Raw genomic sequence first — 22,516 nt, 5'->3', positions numbered from 1 at the left:
TTTTGTCATTTGACAGCTAAAAGTAGCATTTGATGTTCATATCTCCAGAAATTTTCTGTTTCTCAAAATTACCTGTGTGGCAGACGTGTGACGCTCAGGTCCAACGTTTGTCCTTGCGGACTTGGCACTTGTGGACTGGCTATGTTCGGGCTCGCTCCTGGCTGTGGACTGCCCGCGCCCATACGCTGACTGTATTGGTTATGCGATGCTGGCGAGTTGAAACCATGCGGACTGGACGAGGTTACCGACGCGGAGGCTGACAAGTCTACGACCGGTGCACCAGGCGGTGATGGTGAACCACTCTGCTTCGGTTGTTGCTGCTGCTGTTGTTGTTGTTGTTGCTGCTGATGCTGCTGCTGTTGCTGCTGCTGATTTTGATAAGCCGCCGCAGCTGCTGCTGCTTGTGCTGCCGCCATTTTCACCGACAAATTAATAGCTGAAAAACCCGGTGGCAATGGACCCATACTCGGATCATAGTGATACATGGGACGTGGATATATTGGTCCACCATTGGCGAGCTCATCATGCTCCGCCTTGGCCATTAACATTTGTTGCTCCTGCAAGTATTTCTGTTGCTGCGCTTGCAAGTCGTCCGCTGTCTGTGGCAGATAGTGGTACATATTGGATGGTGGCCCCTGACGTTGACCATTGCAGATGGGGTCGTAACGTTCGAAGGCTGTAGGCATGCCGGAAACACTGGATACGCTCGTGGCATCAGCGTAAGCGGCAGCTGCGGCTGCAGACGATAGTGATGTGGGTGGATTCGTATCGTAGGGGCGCGCATTGGGCGATAGTGTATTGGTGGGTGCGCCATTGGCGGTGAGCATCTCCTGTCCGTAAGCGGATGTGGGTGGTTTGCCGCCACCTAAACTGCCGTCGCCACCATTCACCATGTGCTGTGCATAGCGCATATGCTCGTAGTGCTGTTGGTGTTGTTGTTGTTGGTGCTGCGTATCGTCATGATGACCGTCGGTGCGATATGCATCGGTACTATTTACGGAAGTTCCATTGCCGGCGGACATCATTAGCGATGATGAGTCTTCGATGAATGGACCACGTTGCTGATGCAGCGTATGTTGTTGCTGTTGATGGTGGGGATTGTGTGGGCTTTGTTGTTGTGCATGCTGTTGCTGCTGGTGCTGTTGATGTTGCTGTTGATGTTGCTGCTGATGTGGATCGGCCATTGTATGTGGTGGTTGCGGTGGTGGTGGCTGCTGTTGCTGTTGCATGCTCACGTAGCCGGACGCTTGAAGTGTTCCGGTCGCACTTCGTGCGCCACTCAAGTGCGGTGCGTGCAAATTGTCCGAACTGGTGGTGGACACTGAGCCTGAATTATGCGGCGCACCGTTGGAAGAACGGTCTGTTGGGCCAATGCCGCCGCTACCAGCGCTACCACCGCCATTGCCGGCGTTACCGCCGCTGCTGTCCGCACTGTTCATGTACGGGTGCATGGGACTTTTATTGTATTCGGACTTGACGCTAGCGACCGGACTGAATTCCGTTTTGATAATTGGCATTGCGTTGCTCGCAGTACTTGAGTTTGCCGTCGAGTTCGAATTCGCGTTGAGGCTGAGTGCGTTGTTGCTGCCGGATGTCGTGCTGTTGTTGCTGCTACCGGTCGTGTCGTGACTGTTGTTATTATTTATGCAGCTGATGTTGTTGTTATTCAAGTATTGATTCGTGGTGATTTTCAACTTTTCCAAATGATGCAACTCCTTCGGCTCGGACTTGAATGAGTCTACCACAGCTGTGAGTGAGAGATAAACAGTGTGAGAGCGTGCGGGTTTGCTTGTAGGATATGGAATTTGTAAACAAACTTCTTTAATGGAAAAAATGAGAGTTACAAAACAAATGTACGATAAACTTTAACAAAAGCAACTTCGCAGCATCGTTTAGAAGGGTAGAGATTATTGTTACGTGTTTTAAAATTATAAAAAAATAGACGAATGCCTCTGAATCGGCAACAAACCTTCGTCCTCCTTATCAACTTCCAGCTGCAGGGGTTTCAATATGCTTATTGTTTTTGGCTCTCTTCTCTGAATAAGTTCACAAAATTTATTAGCTATGGTCGCTTGTGAATGCGGTGCGCTTTTCTTGCTTATCGCCGTTTGCTTCTCTATGCTGGCTGCTTTCTTGACGGCGGCGCGTTTTACAGCCTTCGGACAACCGGACAGACTGCGATGTACACTACGATGTTCTTGTACATGGCCGCGTCCGTTGCAGCCTGGCGTGGGACATTTGAGAATCTGCTCATGCAAGGCCAACACTACGATTTTGTGGTGGGAATGTAGCACCCGTTCAGGTGGCATTGGTAAGGAAAAATAATTTTTATTAAATGAATGAATTCGTTGTTTTGGAAATATTTTGTTTAGACGAGCAACAACATCGTTTTACTACGACCACGTTTACGATCAGGCATTCCAAATATGCAGTTCAGAGACAGAGTGAGATAGAGAGAGAGAGAGACATTAGTTTGCCGACGAGCAATAGAGCAAATAGTTGGCTAATGGATAGTTGGTTAGTATACTAATGAAGACGTTCAATATAGAGTTGCAAACAGACAAGGAGAGAAATAGAATAACCATAGATGGCAGTATCATCTGAGCTTTTGGCAGAATACAAAATTGGTCATAGATAGTTTTCTATGAAAGGAGACTTAGACTTAGAGCAGTAAAGTTTACTAAACACTAAGAGAGCATCTACAATGCGTCAGCTGTGAGTGGAGAGTGCTTCTTTTTGAAATTTTCTTCAATTCTTCAGTAACAGCTTGGCGAGAAGTTTAAGTCATCCTCGATGATTGGAAGGGTCGTAATTATATATGACGTTCAGAATGCTTAACTTCACCGTGTGTCGATGTTGTAAGTAGAAGGAGATTTCAAAAAAGCACTCCGAACTCCAAGCTGAATCACCCTATAGCACTTTAGATTTGTAAATAAAAATGGTTTAGTTTTTCAAGCGGTCACTGCATAATCTTATATTTTTATTTTCATTTAAATTAACTCGAAATGTGTACTTATAATCTCTACCCCATTTATTAAGAAAGAAATTGAGACTAAAACAAAAATTTTAAATAAAATTTCAAATAAATAAAAATAAAGGAACCCATAAAGCAGGATACATATGTATACTTAGTTACTGCACTAGGAGTGAATGAATAAAACATATACGTATACAGAGATGCATAGAGTTCATCGAGTGTTTTCATGCAACATTAAACAACTAAAATACATTCATGCTTTATACATTTTAATTATCCCAATTCTGATTGTAGGTACTCGTTTTTTTCGACAGCCGTCAGTTCAATGATGTCGCGAAAGGCGAAAACGACAAATTTTTACATACATATTTTTAATACATAGTTTCAAATTTCAAAATGCATACGTAAATACAATGGGCAATAGCAGGTTATGCCATTGCCTTGTTAAAAATGGCAATGAGAATGCTAATTTACGTCGAACAACTATCGTACCTACAATCAGTAGTGGTGTGATTAGCTACTACACTTTTTTTTGGTTCAACTTACATTCCGATGTGACTTTATCACGTTTTGGACAGCCAGATAAGCTGAGGAAAGCACAAATCGTAAAGTATATACAAATTGTTTAACGAATTGCAACAAATTACAAAAATACGACGGTCTTTTGAATAGAGAACGTATTACAAATTTTCTCGTAGAGTTCACACTTCATAAATTGCTATATGTATACCTACATATTGTTATCTTAATATAGAAAGGCCCTAACTCGTTTTCATTTCGAATCCAGGTCTTATAGAATTTGAAAACCAATGCTTCAGCGTTAGATAAAATATTATGTTTAATACAAATTAGAACTCCGACGAAATTCGCAAGTGTAGAACTTTGCTTTTCGCTGAATTTTCAAACTATGTTTGATGGAACAAAAATGTGAGATAGGGCCTTTCTATTTACAATAAGGTAACGATATGTATGTTTGTAGTAATAGTATTGCATTTCTAAAACCATTATCATGATGGATTGTCAATCACGAAAAAGCAAAAAAAAAAACTGCAGACCAACAACTGTATTTATCTCATTAAAGATGCGGGGACGAGTGGTGGACATTAACATCAATATCTCTTTGGAAGATCTGAAAGAAATATTTAAATCGAATATTTAATCGTTGAGTTTTTCATCGCCTTGCGTTATACCAAAGCGTTATACCGAAACGCCATGCGCCAACGATAGGTCAAAAGAAGAAAAGCGTTTTCGTCGTTTTCTACAGCGAATTTCATTAAACAACACAACAATAGTAAAAATAACCTAATCCTCTGTGAAGGTTGCAGTATCTGACGTCATATGTAAATCAATTAAGTATAGCCTAATGTAGGTTTAGATATAAATATGAGCAAATCTAACGAGTTGTTACCTTTTTCGACCAAATCCTGTTTTTGGTCGAAAATGATGGCACATTTATCTTATACAATGCATTATCTTCAGTTTTGCATCAAGAACAAGATTCGATTGCGAAATTATATTTAAAAGAAAACTTAAAAAAGATATACTAAAGAAAGTCATGATAATAACTCGTACCAGTCAGCTAACACGTTTGCTCGCACGCTTTAACTTAACATTCATTTTATATAAAAGTTATTAAATATTGGCCTGGAATAATTTTCTACAGTATTATTCACGAATATATACATATTAATTTTTTCATGTGCACCCTGCAAAAAATGGGACTAATCCGGGATGACTCCGGGAGCAATCGCAAAGGAGCATGCGACTAATACCACTTTTGATCTCTTTATATGGAATGAACTGATCGCTTTTGTTCGAGCATGTCCTATGAAGAGACTAATTGTTCACCTTTATACCCGAACGGGTATAAAAAGCGACTAGTCACTTTTAAAAAATAAAAATAAAAATTTGCGCCACCTGAGATCCGAACCGGGGTGCTCAGTTTTGTTAGGCGAATACTCTCTCTGTGTGCTAACGCCGCACATGAAATTTCATTGACTAAGTGCGTACATATCATTAAATCGTTAATAGTACCCGTTAGAGATGAGTCGGGGACTAATTGATCTCCACTTATACCCGTAAGGGATGAGTCGAGACTAATTGATCCCCAATAGTACCCGGATGAGACTAGCTGCGACTAAATAATGCCCAATTGTATCCGAATGAGAGTAATCTCGGAATACTCTCTTTAGAGATTAGTCGCAAAATTTTTTGCAGGGCACATATAACAATTTCAGAATGAATTCCGAGTGTGCCAATAAAAATTGTTAGATTGGAGTTTTTGTTTCGCAAATCATCGTCATTGTATAAGCAATACAATTTTTTCTTTAATTTGGTGGCACACTAGTTTTATACCTCTAGATTGGTTCGTTTTGGCAAGAAGAATATTTTCGCAGTTTCACATTGACATTTTGAGTTATCCTAAAAAATTAAATGAAAAAAATCGTAAAATTTCATTTGATTTAATTTGGTGGCACACTCTGGAAACTTCACAGATATGCTATATTTGAGGCCAACTTTCATTGCCTCTAATATGAATATTCCATTTGAAAACTTCCCAAAGTTATTAAAAAACTAGTTATGATTTTTTCCATGACAATGAAAAAATTAGTAATTTAGGTACTTCTTCGCCTAAATAAACGTTTTAAGGCTAAAATTGTTTCAACATGTGATTTATTTTTTATTGCACTTTTATCTGGAACCAGGATTTGAAATGCCTAAGCAATATTAACAAAAGCAACGAAAATATGCTGATGCTGTACTTCTGACTTTGTCTTGCTTCAAAAGCAATATTCATGCTTTTGCTTAGACTTCGAAAAAAAAAAAACGAACAGCCACAGCAGCAGCACGAGAAGAGCTGCAAAGCAAACGAATGTTTGCTTTCCGGCACGAATGCGATGCTTATCAGCAAAGGCATTTTTCTGATGCTTGCTTATTGAAAAGTACGGAGGCAGAAGCAGAAGAAATTGATCGGCTTTCGGCCGAACGAATAACCACAGCAGCAACACGGAAAATGATTGATTGATTTTGAAGATGAGACAATGGCGAAAGAGTCCGTTACTAGGCCTGGGTAACGGCGCAAATTTTTTGGCGCTGACACACTAACTCCAGCGCCACTGTCGGAATCAGCACGTGTGTTGGCGCAATTGCGCCTCTTCAGGCTAAAGCTCATTTCCTTTATTGCTGCACGCTGCACCAAAGTGAATTAATACAAGGTGATATCGGTTGAGAAAAAACTCAAGTATACCCAAGTTCAAAACCCAAAAATACAACAAACCCATCATTTTCACATTCAGAAGGACCGCGACGAATTCTAGCTGTGCTGCACATTTTACAAGAGACACTTCTATTTCGGGTGTTCTTTGCTGGTTCTTTGCGACACCCGGTGTTGTCAGTGTTCCGGTGCTGAACTAAGGTGAATTAATACAAGGTGGTATCGGTTGGGCAAAAACAAGCCAAGTTCAAAACCCAAAAATACAACAAACACATAATTTTCACATTCAGAAGGACGGCGGCTAATTTTAGCAACACCACCTTGTAAAAATTCGCCTTGTGCTGCACATTTTACAAGTGACACTTCGCTTTTGTGTGTTCTTTGTTGGTTCTTTGCGCCGCCGAAGGTTGTTAGTGTTCCGGTGTTGCTGGCGCCATTGCGTCACAGAGTTGTGAAAATCGGTATCGGCGCCAGTAACTCAGCTCTCGGTATCAGCGCAATGGCGCGGCGCCGCACTGTGTTACCCACGGCTATCCGTTACTTTTCCCATACCACTATCCTAGACTGATCTCTGAACGAGTTACATTAATAGGCCTAGTAAAATGAAAACAAAACACGATTTAGGCGCCCTTCCCTCACAGGAAAAACTCTCACGTTAAGACCTGAAATAACCTGGAAGAAAGAGCCAATGTAATATATTATACATGCGAGAAGATCTTCAGTTGAATACAAAGATTAACCTACGGAGGTGCACTGGTTGGTGAAAAGCCGTGGTTAAGAAATCCACCGAAAAAATATTAAGAAGAGGTTACTGAGCAGATTTTTACAGTGCTACGGGATCAATTAAGTTGTCTACTAGGGACAGCAAACTCTGAAATTAAACTCAAAGAGTCAACTTGATCGAGGTCGGAGCCATGCGCGCTTAGAGATATTCTTGACAAGCCTTTAGAATCAGGGACAATCAGACTGAAGTTCCCTGCTATCCAAGCTGACGGGTACAAAGGGAGTTTGGTGTGGCTGTGGATGTGTTCTTTGAGACACAATTAAGCAACGGTATTTGGAAGGACTTGTTAAAAAAAAATGCAGCAAATTTGTTGTTAAAAACGAGTATTCGTAGAGGCTTTCAAAAGTGAGTTTAAATTATGAAGTCCTCAGAGGAAATAAATAATGAGAACCTCTCCAGGCCAATTGAAACCAAACGTGATTTTCATGAGTCGTGAGCCAAGAAAAAAGAGAAGAATACTTAATCAGTACGGTCAGATGGGGAACACATTGAAAAGTTATAGGGAAAATAAATATTTTTGGTCTTTTGCGAAAGTTTTGAAATATCTCATGCGTGGTATTGCATTGCTGTGATTGCACACTTAGCGACGAATGGTTTTAAAGTGTTAAGTTAAACGGATTCTTGTTCTTTTGAAGCTTAAGCTATATAATGTTACGAAATATATTTATAAAAAAAGAGTTGATGTCGCAAAAATGTGTTGCAAGTACTTTTACCACAATTTGTATTTATTTTATTTATTTGTAGTTTTAGTTTTTCAAATATACCACTAGTAACATCATAGCATTTATTTTAGTGTGAACTCAATTAAAATAATATTTAGTTGATTTTTCTTAAGTTTTATACCTTCGATGGTGTGAGTAAAGCCCTGTGATATGTCCTTGGCCGTTACAGCTTGGCGTGGGACACTTGGTGCCATCTGTAACGAATGGGTGAGGAAATATGTAAAGACTAAAAACAGAAAAACGACGCACAATGTCATATAGTACAGATAATATTTAAAAGGAAATTATCTAAATATTGAATAAGAATGCAATTAAAGAAAAATTTTAATTACAAAAATATATACATATGTAAGTATATGTGCAAATCGGCGGCTAAAATAAACTGAAAAGTGAAGTTATTAAAATGCTTCATCACGAAGTCAAATAATTTAAAATGTTTCTAGACAGTCTTCTAAAAATTTCACGACCCCTCAAAATAAGTGAAAGAATGTTTAAGTTTTTGATAAGTATATCAGAATATGTAATGCTTTGCCAGTTACTTCTATGTGAGTTTTAAATATTCTCTGACACACACAACTAACAGACGGTTTCTTTGGAGGTTCACAAATAATTTTTACTTTTTAATTAATTAAAGGAAAGCAAATATCAGACTTGACAAGCGTATCCTTTCGTATATTCACCCATATACACTTTCATACTTACAAATGCATGTGTGTTTGAACGCATACATGCATACATTTTGAAAAACACTCAGCTTCTGTAATGAGTACTAGATGCGTATACTTCGAGTACTTTTTGGAATTTTTCCTAAATAATAAATTAAAATTTGATGGAAAACAGCTTTGCATTATTTACCGCACACGGGTAGTAGAAAGATGCCAAACACACATACATAGCAGCTACATACCCTGCAGTAAAATTTAGAGACAGTCTCTTAAAGCGCTAGTTCCGCCCTACACATTTCAGAACCATCTCTGAACTAGTGCAAAACGGCTGCAGAGAGGGACAGTTGAAACTCTCGGCGTGTTAGTTGCGCTCTGTTGAGAAGTAAATGCACAAATTCTCACCTCTCGTACAATACGAAAATAGCTCAGCGGGAAGACCTTCGACTCTAATATCGTTGGTCACGAGTTCAAATCGCGGTGGAGGCAGTTGTGATTTTCAGATTTAAGAAATTTAAATTGTTGAGTGCCGATTTAAAATTTAAGAGAAACTGATCAAATAAAATAAGCAAAATAAAAAAATAAAAAATAAAAATTTAATAGAATGCAATCTGTAAACGAACAGAAAAAGACGAAAAAATATCAAAAAATCGAATAATCAGATTTTTTTCATAAAAAATTTATTGTCGCAGATCTGTCTAAAATGGAACCAGTTTAGAATAAAAAATAGTCTAATAATCGAGTTTTAAAATTTTTTCTCATAGAAAAACTTACTGTCCCAGAACTGTCCAAAATGGAACCAGTTTAGAACTAGTTCGAAAGGTCTGCAAAGGCGGGCAATTTCCACTTCGTAGGACATCGCCATGTAAAAAGAGACAGTTGAAAGCATTGCGTTGGGATAGATCGAGAACCAGTACCGCCTCTTAAAGAGCTAGTTCTGCGCTAGTCCTGAACTAGCGCGATTTACTGCAGGGTATGTATACTTTACACACATCCAAATAACATTTTATTCAGCAGCAAATAAATTAATCGGTGGGGTAGAGTGGTAGCATACAAAAAACCTGTCTCAGACGTGCACACATTTGCTAATGTAGAACGCTTGTATGCACCATAGTGTGTGTGTGTGTACGGGAGAGAAAAAGGGGTGACATTTTTAAGCTAAATGAGTTGGGGTTAAGAGAGGTTATGGAAAATGTTTAGAAAATATTTTTGTCTATTACGTGCGAGGTTAAAGAACACGGAAGAATATTGAGAAGCAAAAATATGTACACATGTACATACATATGTATGCAAAAGCATACGTGGATTCAGCATAGACAACGCGAACTTGTAGTGAAGTTAGTGTGAAGCTGTGTTCTATCTACCTGAGACATGCAAATGCTTAACGTCTACTAATTAGAATTTAATGAAAATAAGCAAAAATGACAGATGAAGCGGCTAGGGTAGCAATGAATTCGATAGATAGCTACAGTAGTCCTTGGCAAAGCATCGTAAAACTATTGGCTGCTGGTTAGTTGATTGAAATTAGCAAATAGTTTCTGAGGAAGCTAAACTTTTTTGTTACTTTTTAAAATATTAAATTAAAATGCATATTTTGTCTTATCTGTGTAAGTATGTATGTAGATTCCCTGCAAACCAAAGTTCCCGAAATTTTTAGGAGTATATAATTTCTGTAACGATTTTTTTTTACGAATATTCAAAGAAAATTGTATGAAGTGGTTGACACGAATTCGTAAAGAAATCTCTGTACGAAAAATAAAGAAAATTCTGAAAAAAATATGCAAGAAATTTTTCACATAGCAGCATTATTTTCATTGATTTACCGATTTTCTTCCGAAATTTCGTAAAAGAATCGAAATGTGCACAGTTTATTTTATTTTAGAAAATTCAGAAGAAAAATCGGATGAGATCTTTACGGGCTGCAGAGTTCTTTCCGAAATCAATCTATGTGTCACAGATCACGTGTCATATGTTCGACTGAAAGTAAAAACAGAATATAAATTTTTGGTAATTTATTCAAAATCTGGAATTCAACATTTTAAAAACTCACTAAATAATGCAGAACTATTCTAAACACCACAGGTACTGCATTATTGCATTATTATGTCAAAAATGATTTTTTTTTTCATACAAATGGTTCCAAGCTAAACGAAAGAGTGGGCAGCGGAATACTCTGTGGTGAATTCGCACTAAAACCTCAGTTTTCTCTTAGCGGTCCATTTTAGTGTCTTCTGAGCGGAACTATACGCCATAATGAAGGCCGTTCGGTGGCCCATAGCTTCCTTCCCTCCAGAACGGTCTATCACTATATATTCTGACAGCCAAGCTGCATAAAATATTTCAAATTTGGTGGAGCATCGTCGAAAGTAGCCATAGAATGCAGAAGGATTCTCAATATGCTAGCGTCATAATACGCCTTGACTGTGGTATGGATCCCTGGGCACAGGTATATTCCTGACAACTGCCAAGCAGATAATGTGGCAAAGAGGGGGAACGAGTGGGTTGTGGAAACCACTTGCTGCCATACTACTAGGCAAATCCATAGATCTCATTCGACTTGACCGCTCTTCTCTCAGATTAGTAGTCGCCGGAGGCCCTACCTTATGGGCACGAATGGAAAGAGGTAGGGATATTCAAGCAAAGACTTTTGTCGCAGCTGCAGAGACGAGGAAGAGGAGGAATGCAACGAAGTCTATCTCTGCCACTGTCAAGCCCTTGCCAAGACGCAGCGAACATTATCGATTTGTTGTGCTAAATAAAACGCATTTGGTGGTTAAATTTTTAAAGGAGGGAAATAAACGAATCTCTTCTGCGAGTGGTATCACAACGGGCTTTTTCAGCCTACGTGCGCCTCCGTGCGCTTGCGCGACGGCTGCCATTCAAACCTAAGCTATGGCTATAGACTGACTAAAATGGTTCGTGAAAAACGCAATAGTTTTTGACTTCTATTCACCTGATTGGTTAAGTATAGTGATTAGTGAATTGGTGAATCGCTTGCCAGGATGCAAGAAGCAGCCGTGGCAAATTCTATTGTAAGAAAGTCTTATTCCATGTAGTGGAAATGACCGGTGGTATCTTGGAGACGTCAGTGTAGATACAGGTGGCGTCCTTATCAGCGATTTGGTCTCTTTATTTCCGCCCAAATGAGAACCTCACCTGTATATCTTAGCCATGTAGTTGCTATCGGAATATTGCCTATAATTAAGCTGTGCTCAAAGGTCTTCTTTATTACATAGACCCGATTCTCTGACCCTTACTTAGCATAACATTGAGTGCCTCTGAGGAGCAGGACTTCAGAGCCGCTTTCTGCTGGAAGTCTAAATTGGGGCATCTTATTTATATTTGTAAACAATTAAATTTTAATTAGGACGACTATATTTGGATCCTGTGTGAAATTTAGCAGGGTTCCCTCTTTTACTAAAAGGACAAATAAAATATCGACTGCTAGTATTTTAGAGTTACGAGAATATAAAATTCTGGTTTCGACAAACAAATTGCTAGTATTTTCTAAGGGTCAGCCACATACCTTTTTTGGGGAGTGCTTAAGAGGGCAACCCGTAATGGGTTCACCCTAACGTTTTTGGCTTTAGAACAGCATCATCTGGGTCACATAAAGCAATGAATTCTGTATTTGGGGTCCGCATTTCGAAACATAACTACATAAATGCCAATGAAAACGGTGTCACTGATCCACCATTCGTAATCTACCACAAAAGTAGAGTAACATTTCAAAACGGAACTTTACTTTACTCACATCTAAACATATCCATTATTTTATATGAGTTCAGGAATTTGAAGCACCATATATTCTACTGGGTAGCAGGGTACGCGGGAGTCGAAGGAAATGTGGAAGCGGATCAGTTTGCCAGAATGGCTGCTGCCTTGAACCCGAAAGGATCTGAGCCCTTTCTTTCAGTGGGTCACAACACGATAAATGAAGTACTCAGAAAGGAAAATATCCAACTAAGGGTACTACACTGGCATAACCCAAAGGGGCTTCGTTAAGCTAAAAGCTTGCTAGTTGGCTAAAATTTGAATTGATACAGGCTACTCATGCGCCTCTCGAAGGAGAAACTAAAAATCATTACAGGCATTTTGACGGGCCATTCTACGCTAAGACTCAATTTCAAAAATTCATTTTCAGATCATACATTTAATCTGCACTTAATTGGCCAATATTGGCTATTTAAATATGAGATATGCAACCCTATGCTGGTACCAAACAACCAAGATTGACAGATGGGTTGTTTTATCAATCGTGCTAAACAAAAATCAGCTGTTCAGCATTAAATGTAAACAAAAACAAAATGCAACAACAATTTCAAGGAACATGCAACAGTGTTGCCACTTCTTTGGCATATTAAATATTAAAAGTTGATCTGAAACTCAACGAAAGTTAAATGTCATTTAAATAGCAATCGAAAATAAAACTTAAGTGTCGTTTAAATATTCATCTGAAATTGGCTCATATATTCTAGGAATCGAGTTAAGCGACCTATGTCGATTTTGTGACTCGGCCAAGAAGAAAGCATTGCGCCTTCATCTGGGGTGTGTGGCCGTTTCACTTAGAAGGAAGAGGATCGTGGGGCCTCCATGGCTAAGAGATGGCCACAAGATGCCCGCTCTACCTCCGGGAAATTTATAGAGTCTCTAGCTGAAGTGTTGTGATGAGCTGAGGGCACAAAAGACCTACTGGACGCTGTGCTTTATCTGTCCATATATTCCACGGAAGATCCATTGAACTGTTCGCATAGGCTTATCAGTTGGAATAGCATACCCAAAAATGCCAGAAATTGTTTGGCAAAATTGAACGATGTTGCTCCAGTGAAATTTCGACTTGGTAAGAGAGAAAATTCGAGAGTTGTTAATTATTTCTGTGGCCGGGAAAGGTATTATATTACAGTTGCCGCCAATTTGAAGAAATACAAATCGAGCATCTATTCGTTAGCAAACCCCTTGATTCATGATTACTGAACAAAAATTGAGTTTCTCTGTGCAGTTGCTTGAAAATCTTGAAAAATTGTAGAAAAATGTAACAGAAAATGCTCGAAAGCTGCATTCTCTTTTAAAAAATTTTGGTGGAAGAAAATTTCTTTTTCTCAAAATTCTCTTGGGTTTTTTGGGCCGCTCAGGACTTTTGGAACTATTCGTGTTTTTGGCATTTTTTCGTGACTTTTCTGGATTATTTATTTTTTAATTTTTGGGATCTCTCGATTTCTTTCGGCATTTCTTTGTGACTTTTTGGGACCTGCCAGTACAATTTTCCAAAGGCTCTCCCTAAATAAAAATTCAGTAAGCACTTGAAAATTAATTAAACAACAAGTAATTTTTAGCAAAAAGAAAAACCGACCTAAAAAAAATATATATATATATATATATTTCATGATCCAATGATCGGATCTAAATCAGATTAGTATGGGACCACCTCTGAGACACTACCTTTGCAAAAAGAATTATCGAAATCGGTTGACGTGGTCCAAAGTTATGCGGTAACATACATAAAAAAAAAACAAAAACAAAAAAAAAATATTCCGACGCACTGATAACCTCCTCCTTTTTACATGAAATATGCAAAAACTAGCCTAATAAGCTTGAAAAAGTCCTTTGGTATGTACATACGTATTTAGCTTGGTTATTTAGTAGGTGTACTAATTTCCAAATTCATTAGTGTAGTTTTGTTAAAAAGGATGTATACGTAAATTTTCTCCTGCATCTCTACCCATCTTTTGCTAATCACAATTTCGCTTAAAATGTCAATCAAATGGAAATTTTGTTTTTGAAAGTATGCATAAATTACAAAAACCAAAATAAAGTTAGCAAAAAACAAGTAAGAGCAGCGCTTCATACCTTTCATGAACATCTGCAAATTTTACTTTGACAGATTACTGCTTTTGAGTACATCTGCATACATCGATAGAGGAGTTACATACCTATATAAAAAATCGCATCTGAACAAACAGAGGTATGGAAGATATACCTTATATTAGCACCAATCTAAGTGATTTTCACTGCTATGTGATCGGTATGTAAACCGACACAATTTATTGGGTTTAGTTTCCTACATAAAGGAGATATATCGCAAAAACTGGTATCTGAACAATCAGTGCTATAGGAGATAAAGCTTATACAGCATAGATTTTGACGATTTTCTCAGTAGACTTTGTATTATTATTATAAAATATCTTACGAAATTTATCGGTTTTAGCTGTTCAAATAAAGGAGTCTTACAGTAAAATCCCATATCTGAACAATCAGATGTATGGAAGATATATATTGTAGTCACCCGATCCTTGTTATTTTCACTGTAAGTATTCTGTTAATAATGAGTGAAAATGGTGCGAAATTTCATGTTCCTAGCTGCATAAATGCATGAATTATAACGAAAAATCTCATATCTGAACAATCAGTTGTATGGGAGCTATAGGTTATAGTTATCCGATCTTTTTACTTTTCACTGTAAGTTTTCTGTTGATAATTATTGAAAACAGTGCGGAATTTCCTGTTCCCAGCTATATAAATGGAGGAGTTATAACGAAAAATTTTATATCTGAACAATCAGTTGTATGGGAGCTATAGGTTATAGTGAACCGATCTTTGTAATTTTCACTGTAAGCATTCTGTTAATAATGGGTGCAAGTGCTGCAAAATTTCATGTTCGTAGCTGCATAAATGTAGAAGTTATAACGAAAAATCTCATATCTGAACAATCAGTTGTATGGGAGTTATAGGTTATAGTGACCCGATCTTTGTAATTTCCACTGTAAGTATTCTGTTGATAATAGGTGCAAGTACTGCAAAATTTCATGTTCGTAGCTGCATAAATGGAGAAGTTATAACGAAAAATCTCATATCTGAACAATCAGTTGTATGGGAGCTATATGTTATAGTGGTCCGATTCTTCTGGTTCCGACAAATGATTAATACATTATAAAAATACACCCACCTACCAAATTTGATCCGGATATCTCGAAAACTGAGAGACTAGATTGCATACAAACAGACAGACAGACGGACAGACGGACATGGCTAAATCAACTCAGCTCGACGTTCTGATCATATAAGTATACATTTTCATGGGTCTATCTCTTTTTGTTCTGGTACTTACAAACATCGGACCAAAGTTATAATACCATTTCATGCTCATGAAAGGTATAAAAAGCTGCTGGATGATCGCATGCGACACATCACTCATACGCCGCGTACAACCGAAAAATACCTTAAAAGCTGAAAGTAATAAGCGTCAATCTATGGATATGCCGGAAGCTATGTAGGTACGGCTACAACTAATGACTTATTACTGTCACAAAAAAGGGAATGAAATATGCAAAAAAGGGGTTAAACAAGGAAGCAGGAAAAATCGACGCGTGCATGCTGTGACAGAGAGCAAAACTATTTAAAAAGTCATTCAAGTAATGGCATCAAGAACACTAACACGCGCACCGGCATCATAGCAAAATTCAAATGCACGCACACATGAGCAGTTATTTACATTGAAAAACCTAGCTGAGCCTATTTTGCTGTTGTTGCTGTAGCGCTTATGTAGTGTAGTGTAGGCATACATACGGCTTAGTAGCAGCTAAGCATTTATCCTTGAAAGCATTAATGCCGACATAATGACAAAATAAATATGCGAAAGTGGTTTTAAGAGCGACATGCCGCACATAAATACATAGATACATTCAAGCAGCCACTTTTGCACACACACTTATGTGAATTGCAATAACAACAACAAAGATGTATGAAAATAATAATAATTTCTAAAATGACTGCGAGTTTTTGCGTGCTACCCCTCCCGCTGCTACTGTTGTTGCTGTTTACATACATTTGTTGGTTAAAAGATGAAATTTCTATATTATAATGTAGAGAAATTAGTAGCTTAAGCAGTGGCTTGTAGGTAGCTAGTGGGTAGACATACATACATAAGCTTATGCCGGTGTGTAGCTATTCAAAACATTAAGCGTACGTGTCTAATGTACGCTAATGCCGCTATGTGGGCGATTGAAGCGAAGGGTTTTGAACAACAACTTTCTTGAGGTTTTCTAAGTCTAAGCACTACACTAAATGAGCACACAACAATGGCATTATCTACCAAACAGCCAGGGGCTTCGCCTTGTACTCAAATACGGGTATGTAGTCAAAAAACTCAATTCGTGCGTGAGTTAGTACAAGAGGCTACACAAAACGGTGTCGGCTTAAATGCCAACAAAATGCGCAAATAATAACAATTCTTATGATTGTGATAACAATTTCTATTATTACAGCACTTGAGTGTGCTTTTACCGCTTCACATTTTTGTTCATATACTCACAATTATATGCATGTAAGCATACAATTATGTAATTGTTCAAAAAAGAGGTATTTTAACACAACAAGGTGAGAAGAATCGCGGTGTTTAAGACGGGAATTTTAGTGACTCGACAGACAGCCAAAATATGGCAAATGACTATTTGAAATGACGATTTGTATGCGAAGTGTATTATGACATTCGGGGAACCAGTTCTCAAAAGAATGGTTAATAAGTGGAGGGAAAAATATTTTCGGCATTGGCAAGAGAGTCATTAAAATAGACTTCTAGAAGACCTTGCTATTGATTTTCGTAAGCGGTTCGCTACAAACCCCATCAAAGCGAGATTCTTCAACTTAGCACTAATTTACCGATGGAAGAGAGAGGCGAGACATCTAAAGGGTGCAAACAAACTCGACATTGACAAGCGTAAATCGCAGCAGACAGCCAACAGGTTCGCTGCTGAGTACGTAATTGGATCCCAAGCCGATCGGGCGCTTCAAATTTTGTATGTAACTTAAGAGGCCTAAACAGATTTATACATTTGAAGAAAAATTTTCGATACAAAAACTTGCGATAAACTACAACTTTCACTATACTTTTGACAAATAATATTTGATGTAATTTTTACCAAATTAAAAACAAAGCTACTACTTATAACAAATTCTACATAGGATGTAAGCGTTGTAAAAAATAAAACTCCTACGGTAATAAAAAATATTTATTTCAAAACAAAACAAACATTTTTTAACAACTGGAAATTTTATGAAATTTGCAATAATTCGCTAAAAAAGTGTCAATTTAACGAACAAAGGCTGAAATCGGAATTCGAAACCGAAATATGTATTGTTTATATTTTTCAATATATACTACATATTTATTTTTTTTTCCACGCACGCTGAAGTCCTCAGATTTGAATACTTGCTTACATCCTGAGGACAAGAGAGTTCTACATTGTATCGCGCACGGATTTTCCCATTTTTATGTGATAAACATGGCTTAAATCTGCTTATGCATTTTGTTCATTTGAATAGGTTAAGTACTTACTAAGTGTAAGTCCTTTGTGCATTTAAAGAAGGCAATCGAATTTTCCTCAACCACTTCTGAAGGATTTAAAAGACAATTCCAAATATGACCTCTAAAATTAAATTTCTATTTTTCTGATTAAATTTAGCCCTTATTTTTTATTTTTATTTTCCCGGTCAATAATAATCGTTGTTTTTAAATTTTCATTTTTTAAATCATACATACTATAACCGTTATTTTCAGATAAATTTTTTTGTAGGGCGGAAAACTTAAATTTTACATGCTCCAACGGATTTAAAAATGTATTCACTGTTTGAGGACTCTAAAAGGATTTTTGACTCCACGCGATGATCGAAAAAGGCGCAGTTTGGTTCAAGATGCGTTTATAAAATTATTTAATGCGCACTTTTCACGCCAAGCTCGCAAAATGGAGGCAGCGCCATTTTGTGAAAAAAAAAAAACAAAAACCAAAATTTATAAATTAATAAACCTAATACAATTTGTTAGATAAAGATTTAACAAAAAATAAGACTAGTTAACGATAAAAGTTATATTTGGCGAAGATTAAAAATTTTCTAAAATATTAGCTATTAGAGGGCGAATAATCATCTAGAAATGGACCTAAATACTACAAATTAGTTTGAAATCAATAACGGTAAAAAATTACAAAAAAAATAAACAATAATTTTTATTTGTTGGATCTGGATCAGTTATAAAAAACTAAGTTATCGAAAGCTACCAAGTTACCGAAGTTTAGCGAGTTATTACTGCTTATCGAACTTTATCGTGTTACCAGAGTGTAACGAGTTATCGAAATTTATCAATAGCTTTCGAAAAATATGGAGCTATTAAAATTAACCGAGTTATCGAAATTTATAGAGGTATCCAAAGTTTATCGATTTATATCGAGATATATACATTTTTGAGTAATCGAAATTTATCGAGCCCTCGAAACGCACAGTTATCTAAAATTTTTTGAAAATAGTCGAGTTATCGAATTTTGTTGAGTTAACGAATTTTATCGACAACCGAATATATCGACTCGATTCTAAGTCCTCCAAAACCTTCAAAGATATGAAACATTTTGCTCATGTTTTACTTCCAAAGCAGGTCGTGTTCCGATAAGTAACCTTTGTTCTTGACAAGTTAACCGACGTGCTTAGTTAGCCTCTCTAAGGGTCTTAAAAAGTAGAAAAAAACGGTCGAATTTCGACAGTAACAGGCACTCCTAGTATGTATTAAAAATGCTGTCAAAAAAGTAATAGACACTAAGAAGTTCTTTTCATATGTGCGGACAGTAGATTTGATAGACGACCTAGTAAGTTAACACGTGGTCTACATATAAGAGTATTTATATTAGCGCCATTCAAATGGTGGGGTATTCTACTGGAGAATGTTATCAATATTTAAATTTGTGTGGAAAAAATTTTCATGGACAATTTAGACAATTTGGACCTTTTAGCTTTTTTATTTGTTTTATATCTTTTAACAAGCAAATGAGATGTGGTCATTTAGCGTGAAGTTACTATTGAAACAGGTATAATTGAGGCATTATAAATTTATGCCGTTTTCCTCTTTTACATGGAATGACCCAGCAGCTAATCACTTTAAACTTTAAGTCAAAATTCTCTAATAGTTCATTTCCACCAAGTCTTAGTTGCTGTTCATGCCTATTGGAAAAATAAGATTAAAACTCAAAGGGGGTAATTGTTCATATTATTTAAGTACAAGCAAACGAGAGAAAAAAGCAAAAATTAAGAAATAAATCTTGCCGATCGCCACATTTTAAAATTCTTGGAACTTATCAAAGCACTTTCGGCCGCTGTGGTGTAGTGGTAAGCAGTGCGCGCTTCCACTCCACAATGCCTGGGTTCAAACCCTGGTCAAAGCAACATCGCAAAAATATAGAAAAAAGGTTTTTTCTTAACAGCGGTCGTCCCTCGGCAGGCAATGGCAAACCTCCGAGTGTATTTCTGCCATGAAAAACAGCTTCTCATAAAAAATACAATCGCCGTTCGGAGTCGGCGTAAAACTGTAGGTCCCTCCGCTTTGTGTGACAACATCAAGGCGCACGCCACAAATCGGTGGAGAAGCTTGGCCAAACACTAACATATGTGTACGCGCCAATCTATTATTATTATTATCAAAGCACTTAACTGCAGTTATGCTTTTGGTGGAAATAGGCTATAATGAAATTATCTTAGAGGAAGCTGTTTTAGAATTTCTTATGCAATGGTTCATTTATGGTTCTCTCAACGAAATATTAAGCACATGGATGCAATTATTAACTTTTCCTTCTTCAGTTTCTTTTGAGGTTGAGGAGAATGATTGTTTTCAAAGTGATTATTAATAGAATTTTGTAGAAGGACACTCTAATGTTAAAAGCCCATATTAGAAAAGCATAAACATTTGGCAAAAAAAGTAAAAGAATTTTAACTTCAGCGACTGACGTGGAATATTTAAAATATTTATAAAACTTCCAGTTTTAATTGAAAGGAGTTCGGTATTAAGAACCTAGCAGATATATTTTGATCTGGGAGAAGTACGAAATTTTATTCATGTTAGTCGTAGAGTCTTAATCTATATATGTATAGTTGGTAAGCCACTAGGTTTCAGCGCTAAAACAAAACTTAGATCTAAGAAAAAACTTTAAGAGCCGACCTCGGTGCCGCCATCGCTTTCTAACGCCGGGAACCGCCTGCAAAAAAAATTAATATGCATTAAAGTTCATATGTATACATAATATAAAGACTCTGTTTAGAAACGTATTTCTGAAATAAACCAATTATAGCCTCAGCACACCGTGAAACCTGCCGGAAGATAAACCTGCAACCCCAAAGCAAAGCTACTCCTTAAAGTGTGCTATGTACCTAGCTAATTTCGGTGTGCCTACTGGTATGCCTAATTTGTATGGACTGTTGATGGATTGGAGTTAAACTCAATGCAACAAGAAGTTAAGCACAAGCTTACGCCGATTCATTGCACCAAAATCATACAAAAACCCAAAAATTTTAAACCGAATTGTTTGTAAGGGAAAATAATATAAAAACCAAACGAAAATAAAAATAAGAAATTCCACAATGTCAACATAAATATTTAGAGTTTATGGCAATGGTCAGATGCCGCAGCACTCCGACTGGATTTTACTTACCTCCGCGATTGATGCTGCCCGGCGAGTAGGTCGGCTGTGGCACACTTGATGTTGCGGCGCTGCTGTTGTTGTTGTTGTTGTTGCTGTTGTTGCCGCCAACAGCTGTTACTGCTGTGACGGCACCCTCGCGCGCAATATCCTGCATCACCGATGCCGCGCGACTACCCACACCAGCTGGCTGCAAAATGGTGTAGTGCTTGGTATCGGCGGCCGATGTTGCGCCAACCACACCACCAACAACAGCAGCGTCATGTGTTCTACCCAGCAAGTCGCTGTGTTTGAGACCAACCGCTGCCCGCTGCTCTGCATCGCTATTTTTGCCATCGCAGGCGCCAATTTGTGAAGCGATATCGAAACCATTGCTGATTGCGGCTGCTGCGGTTGTTGGCGTTGGGCGCGGTGGTAACATGGGCGCGGTGTGGCAGCTTGGATCGTGTGGAAGTGTGTGCTGTTGGTAGCTGAGATATGCAGCGGACGTATCGTTGTTGCTACTGTAGATCGGGTAGTGTGTTGGTGGTACCGCCGTTGTACCTGGCGGATATGGAATTAGGCCATTACGCTTGAAATCGGTTGGTGGCTTGAAGGCGGACGCCTGCGAGAATGAGCTGCGCTTGCGGTCGTCCAGCACCTGTTCGGGATGCTGTGAGTTGAGGCGCGCCTGATCATTTTCCTTTTGTCTGTGGAAACGTAAGGGATCTGTTTGAAAATTTGTTTCTTTGCTAATCTGCTGCGACTGGGCGCCATACTTTTGTTTCTCTTCGAAGAGATTTTGAAATGGGGGCGGGTTCTCGTCCTGATCCTGCAATCGATAGAGATTGTTGCGTGCCTCTGGTGGCCAACTGCCCGATAAGCTTTTCAGTGCTGCCTGTGTCTCGCGTATCAGCGTTTCGTCGTCCTGATCGTCAGCGGACGCTTTTGTGGCCGCGATTGTGCTCACTGCCGTTGGACGTTCAGGCGAATGCACTGTGGGTGTTGTGGTCATGGCGACGGAGGTTTGCAGCGTGGCAACGTCGAGCGGTGATGTATTCGATTTGTTTGTATTACTGTTGTTGTTGTTGTTGGTTACAGCGCGTTTCTTTTGTGGCAAAGTGGACAATTTGTCTTCGGTTTTAGAGTTATTGTTGTTATTATTATTTGCCGATTCATCATCACGACTTGAGCGCTTTTTACGTTTCACTGCAGTTTCGTGTTCTTCGGATTTGGTGTTGTTATTGTTGTTGTTCTCAGCCAAAGCGGTATCCTTGGAGAGCGGTCGTTTGGACAAAGCCATGACGAAGTTGAATCTAAATATATGTTTGTGTTAAAATTGCATATTTTATATAATAATATGTAATGTTATTATGTTCGTTTTCAGTTGGAGGTTAAGTTTTTATAAAAGTTTTTTCATGAAGCATAAACATAAATAGCAAATCTGAAAGAAATAGCCTCAAAACTTTGTTCGAATCTAAATGCCGTTGATATTTTTAAATTTTTATCCTTTGAACCTAAATCAGAAGAGCTGGCAATATGATCTTCTAAGAAAACAGAAAAACCAAAATATAGCTTCTAAATTTAAAAGATGGTATTTAAAGGACGAATTGATATTGAAAAAGTCCTGTTAAATAGTTGTATTTTATAAGCTAATCAATTTAGAAGTATTCAATTCGAAGCTGTGGTCTTGTATATATTAGTGTTTAACAGGCAATTTTTTCAAAAC

General features: G+C 37.9%; 1 protein-coding gene across 1 annotated transcript in view; it reads right to left on the bottom strand.

The window, feature by feature from the left end:
- LOC118733545 (homeobox protein 5) overlaps nt 1-22,100 on the bottom strand; it is a 45,550-nt gene extending 23,450 nt beyond the window's left edge. The window contains exons 1-5 of the mRNA XM_036462980.1: nt 21,567-22,100; nt 20,821-21,497; nt 7,819-7,891; nt 3,524-3,564; nt 73-1,747 (exon numbers count right to left, since the gene is read on the bottom strand). Coding sequence (XP_036318873.1) covers nt 73-1,747; nt 3,524-3,564; nt 7,819-7,891; nt 20,821-21,497; nt 21,567-22,090 — 2,990 coding nt within the window. The 5' untranslated portion in view covers nt 22,091-22,100. The remainder of the gene's footprint in view (nt 1-72; nt 1,748-3,523; nt 3,565-7,818; nt 7,892-20,820; nt 21,498-21,566) is intronic.
- Nucleotides 22,101-22,516: the final 416 nt, after the last annotated feature.

The sequence above is a fragment of the Rhagoletis pomonella genome, unplaced genomic scaffold, assembly GCF_013731165.1.
Source record: "Rhagoletis pomonella isolate Grant_MI unplaced genomic scaffold, Rhpom_1.0 Rhpom_scaffold_00002, whole genome shotgun sequence".
In the NCBI taxonomy this organism is placed as follows: domain Eukaryota; kingdom Metazoa; phylum Arthropoda; class Insecta; order Diptera; family Tephritidae; genus Rhagoletis; species Rhagoletis pomonella.
Note: the sequence above shows the minus strand (reverse complement) of the source record. Positions and strands in the feature narration are given on the sequence as shown.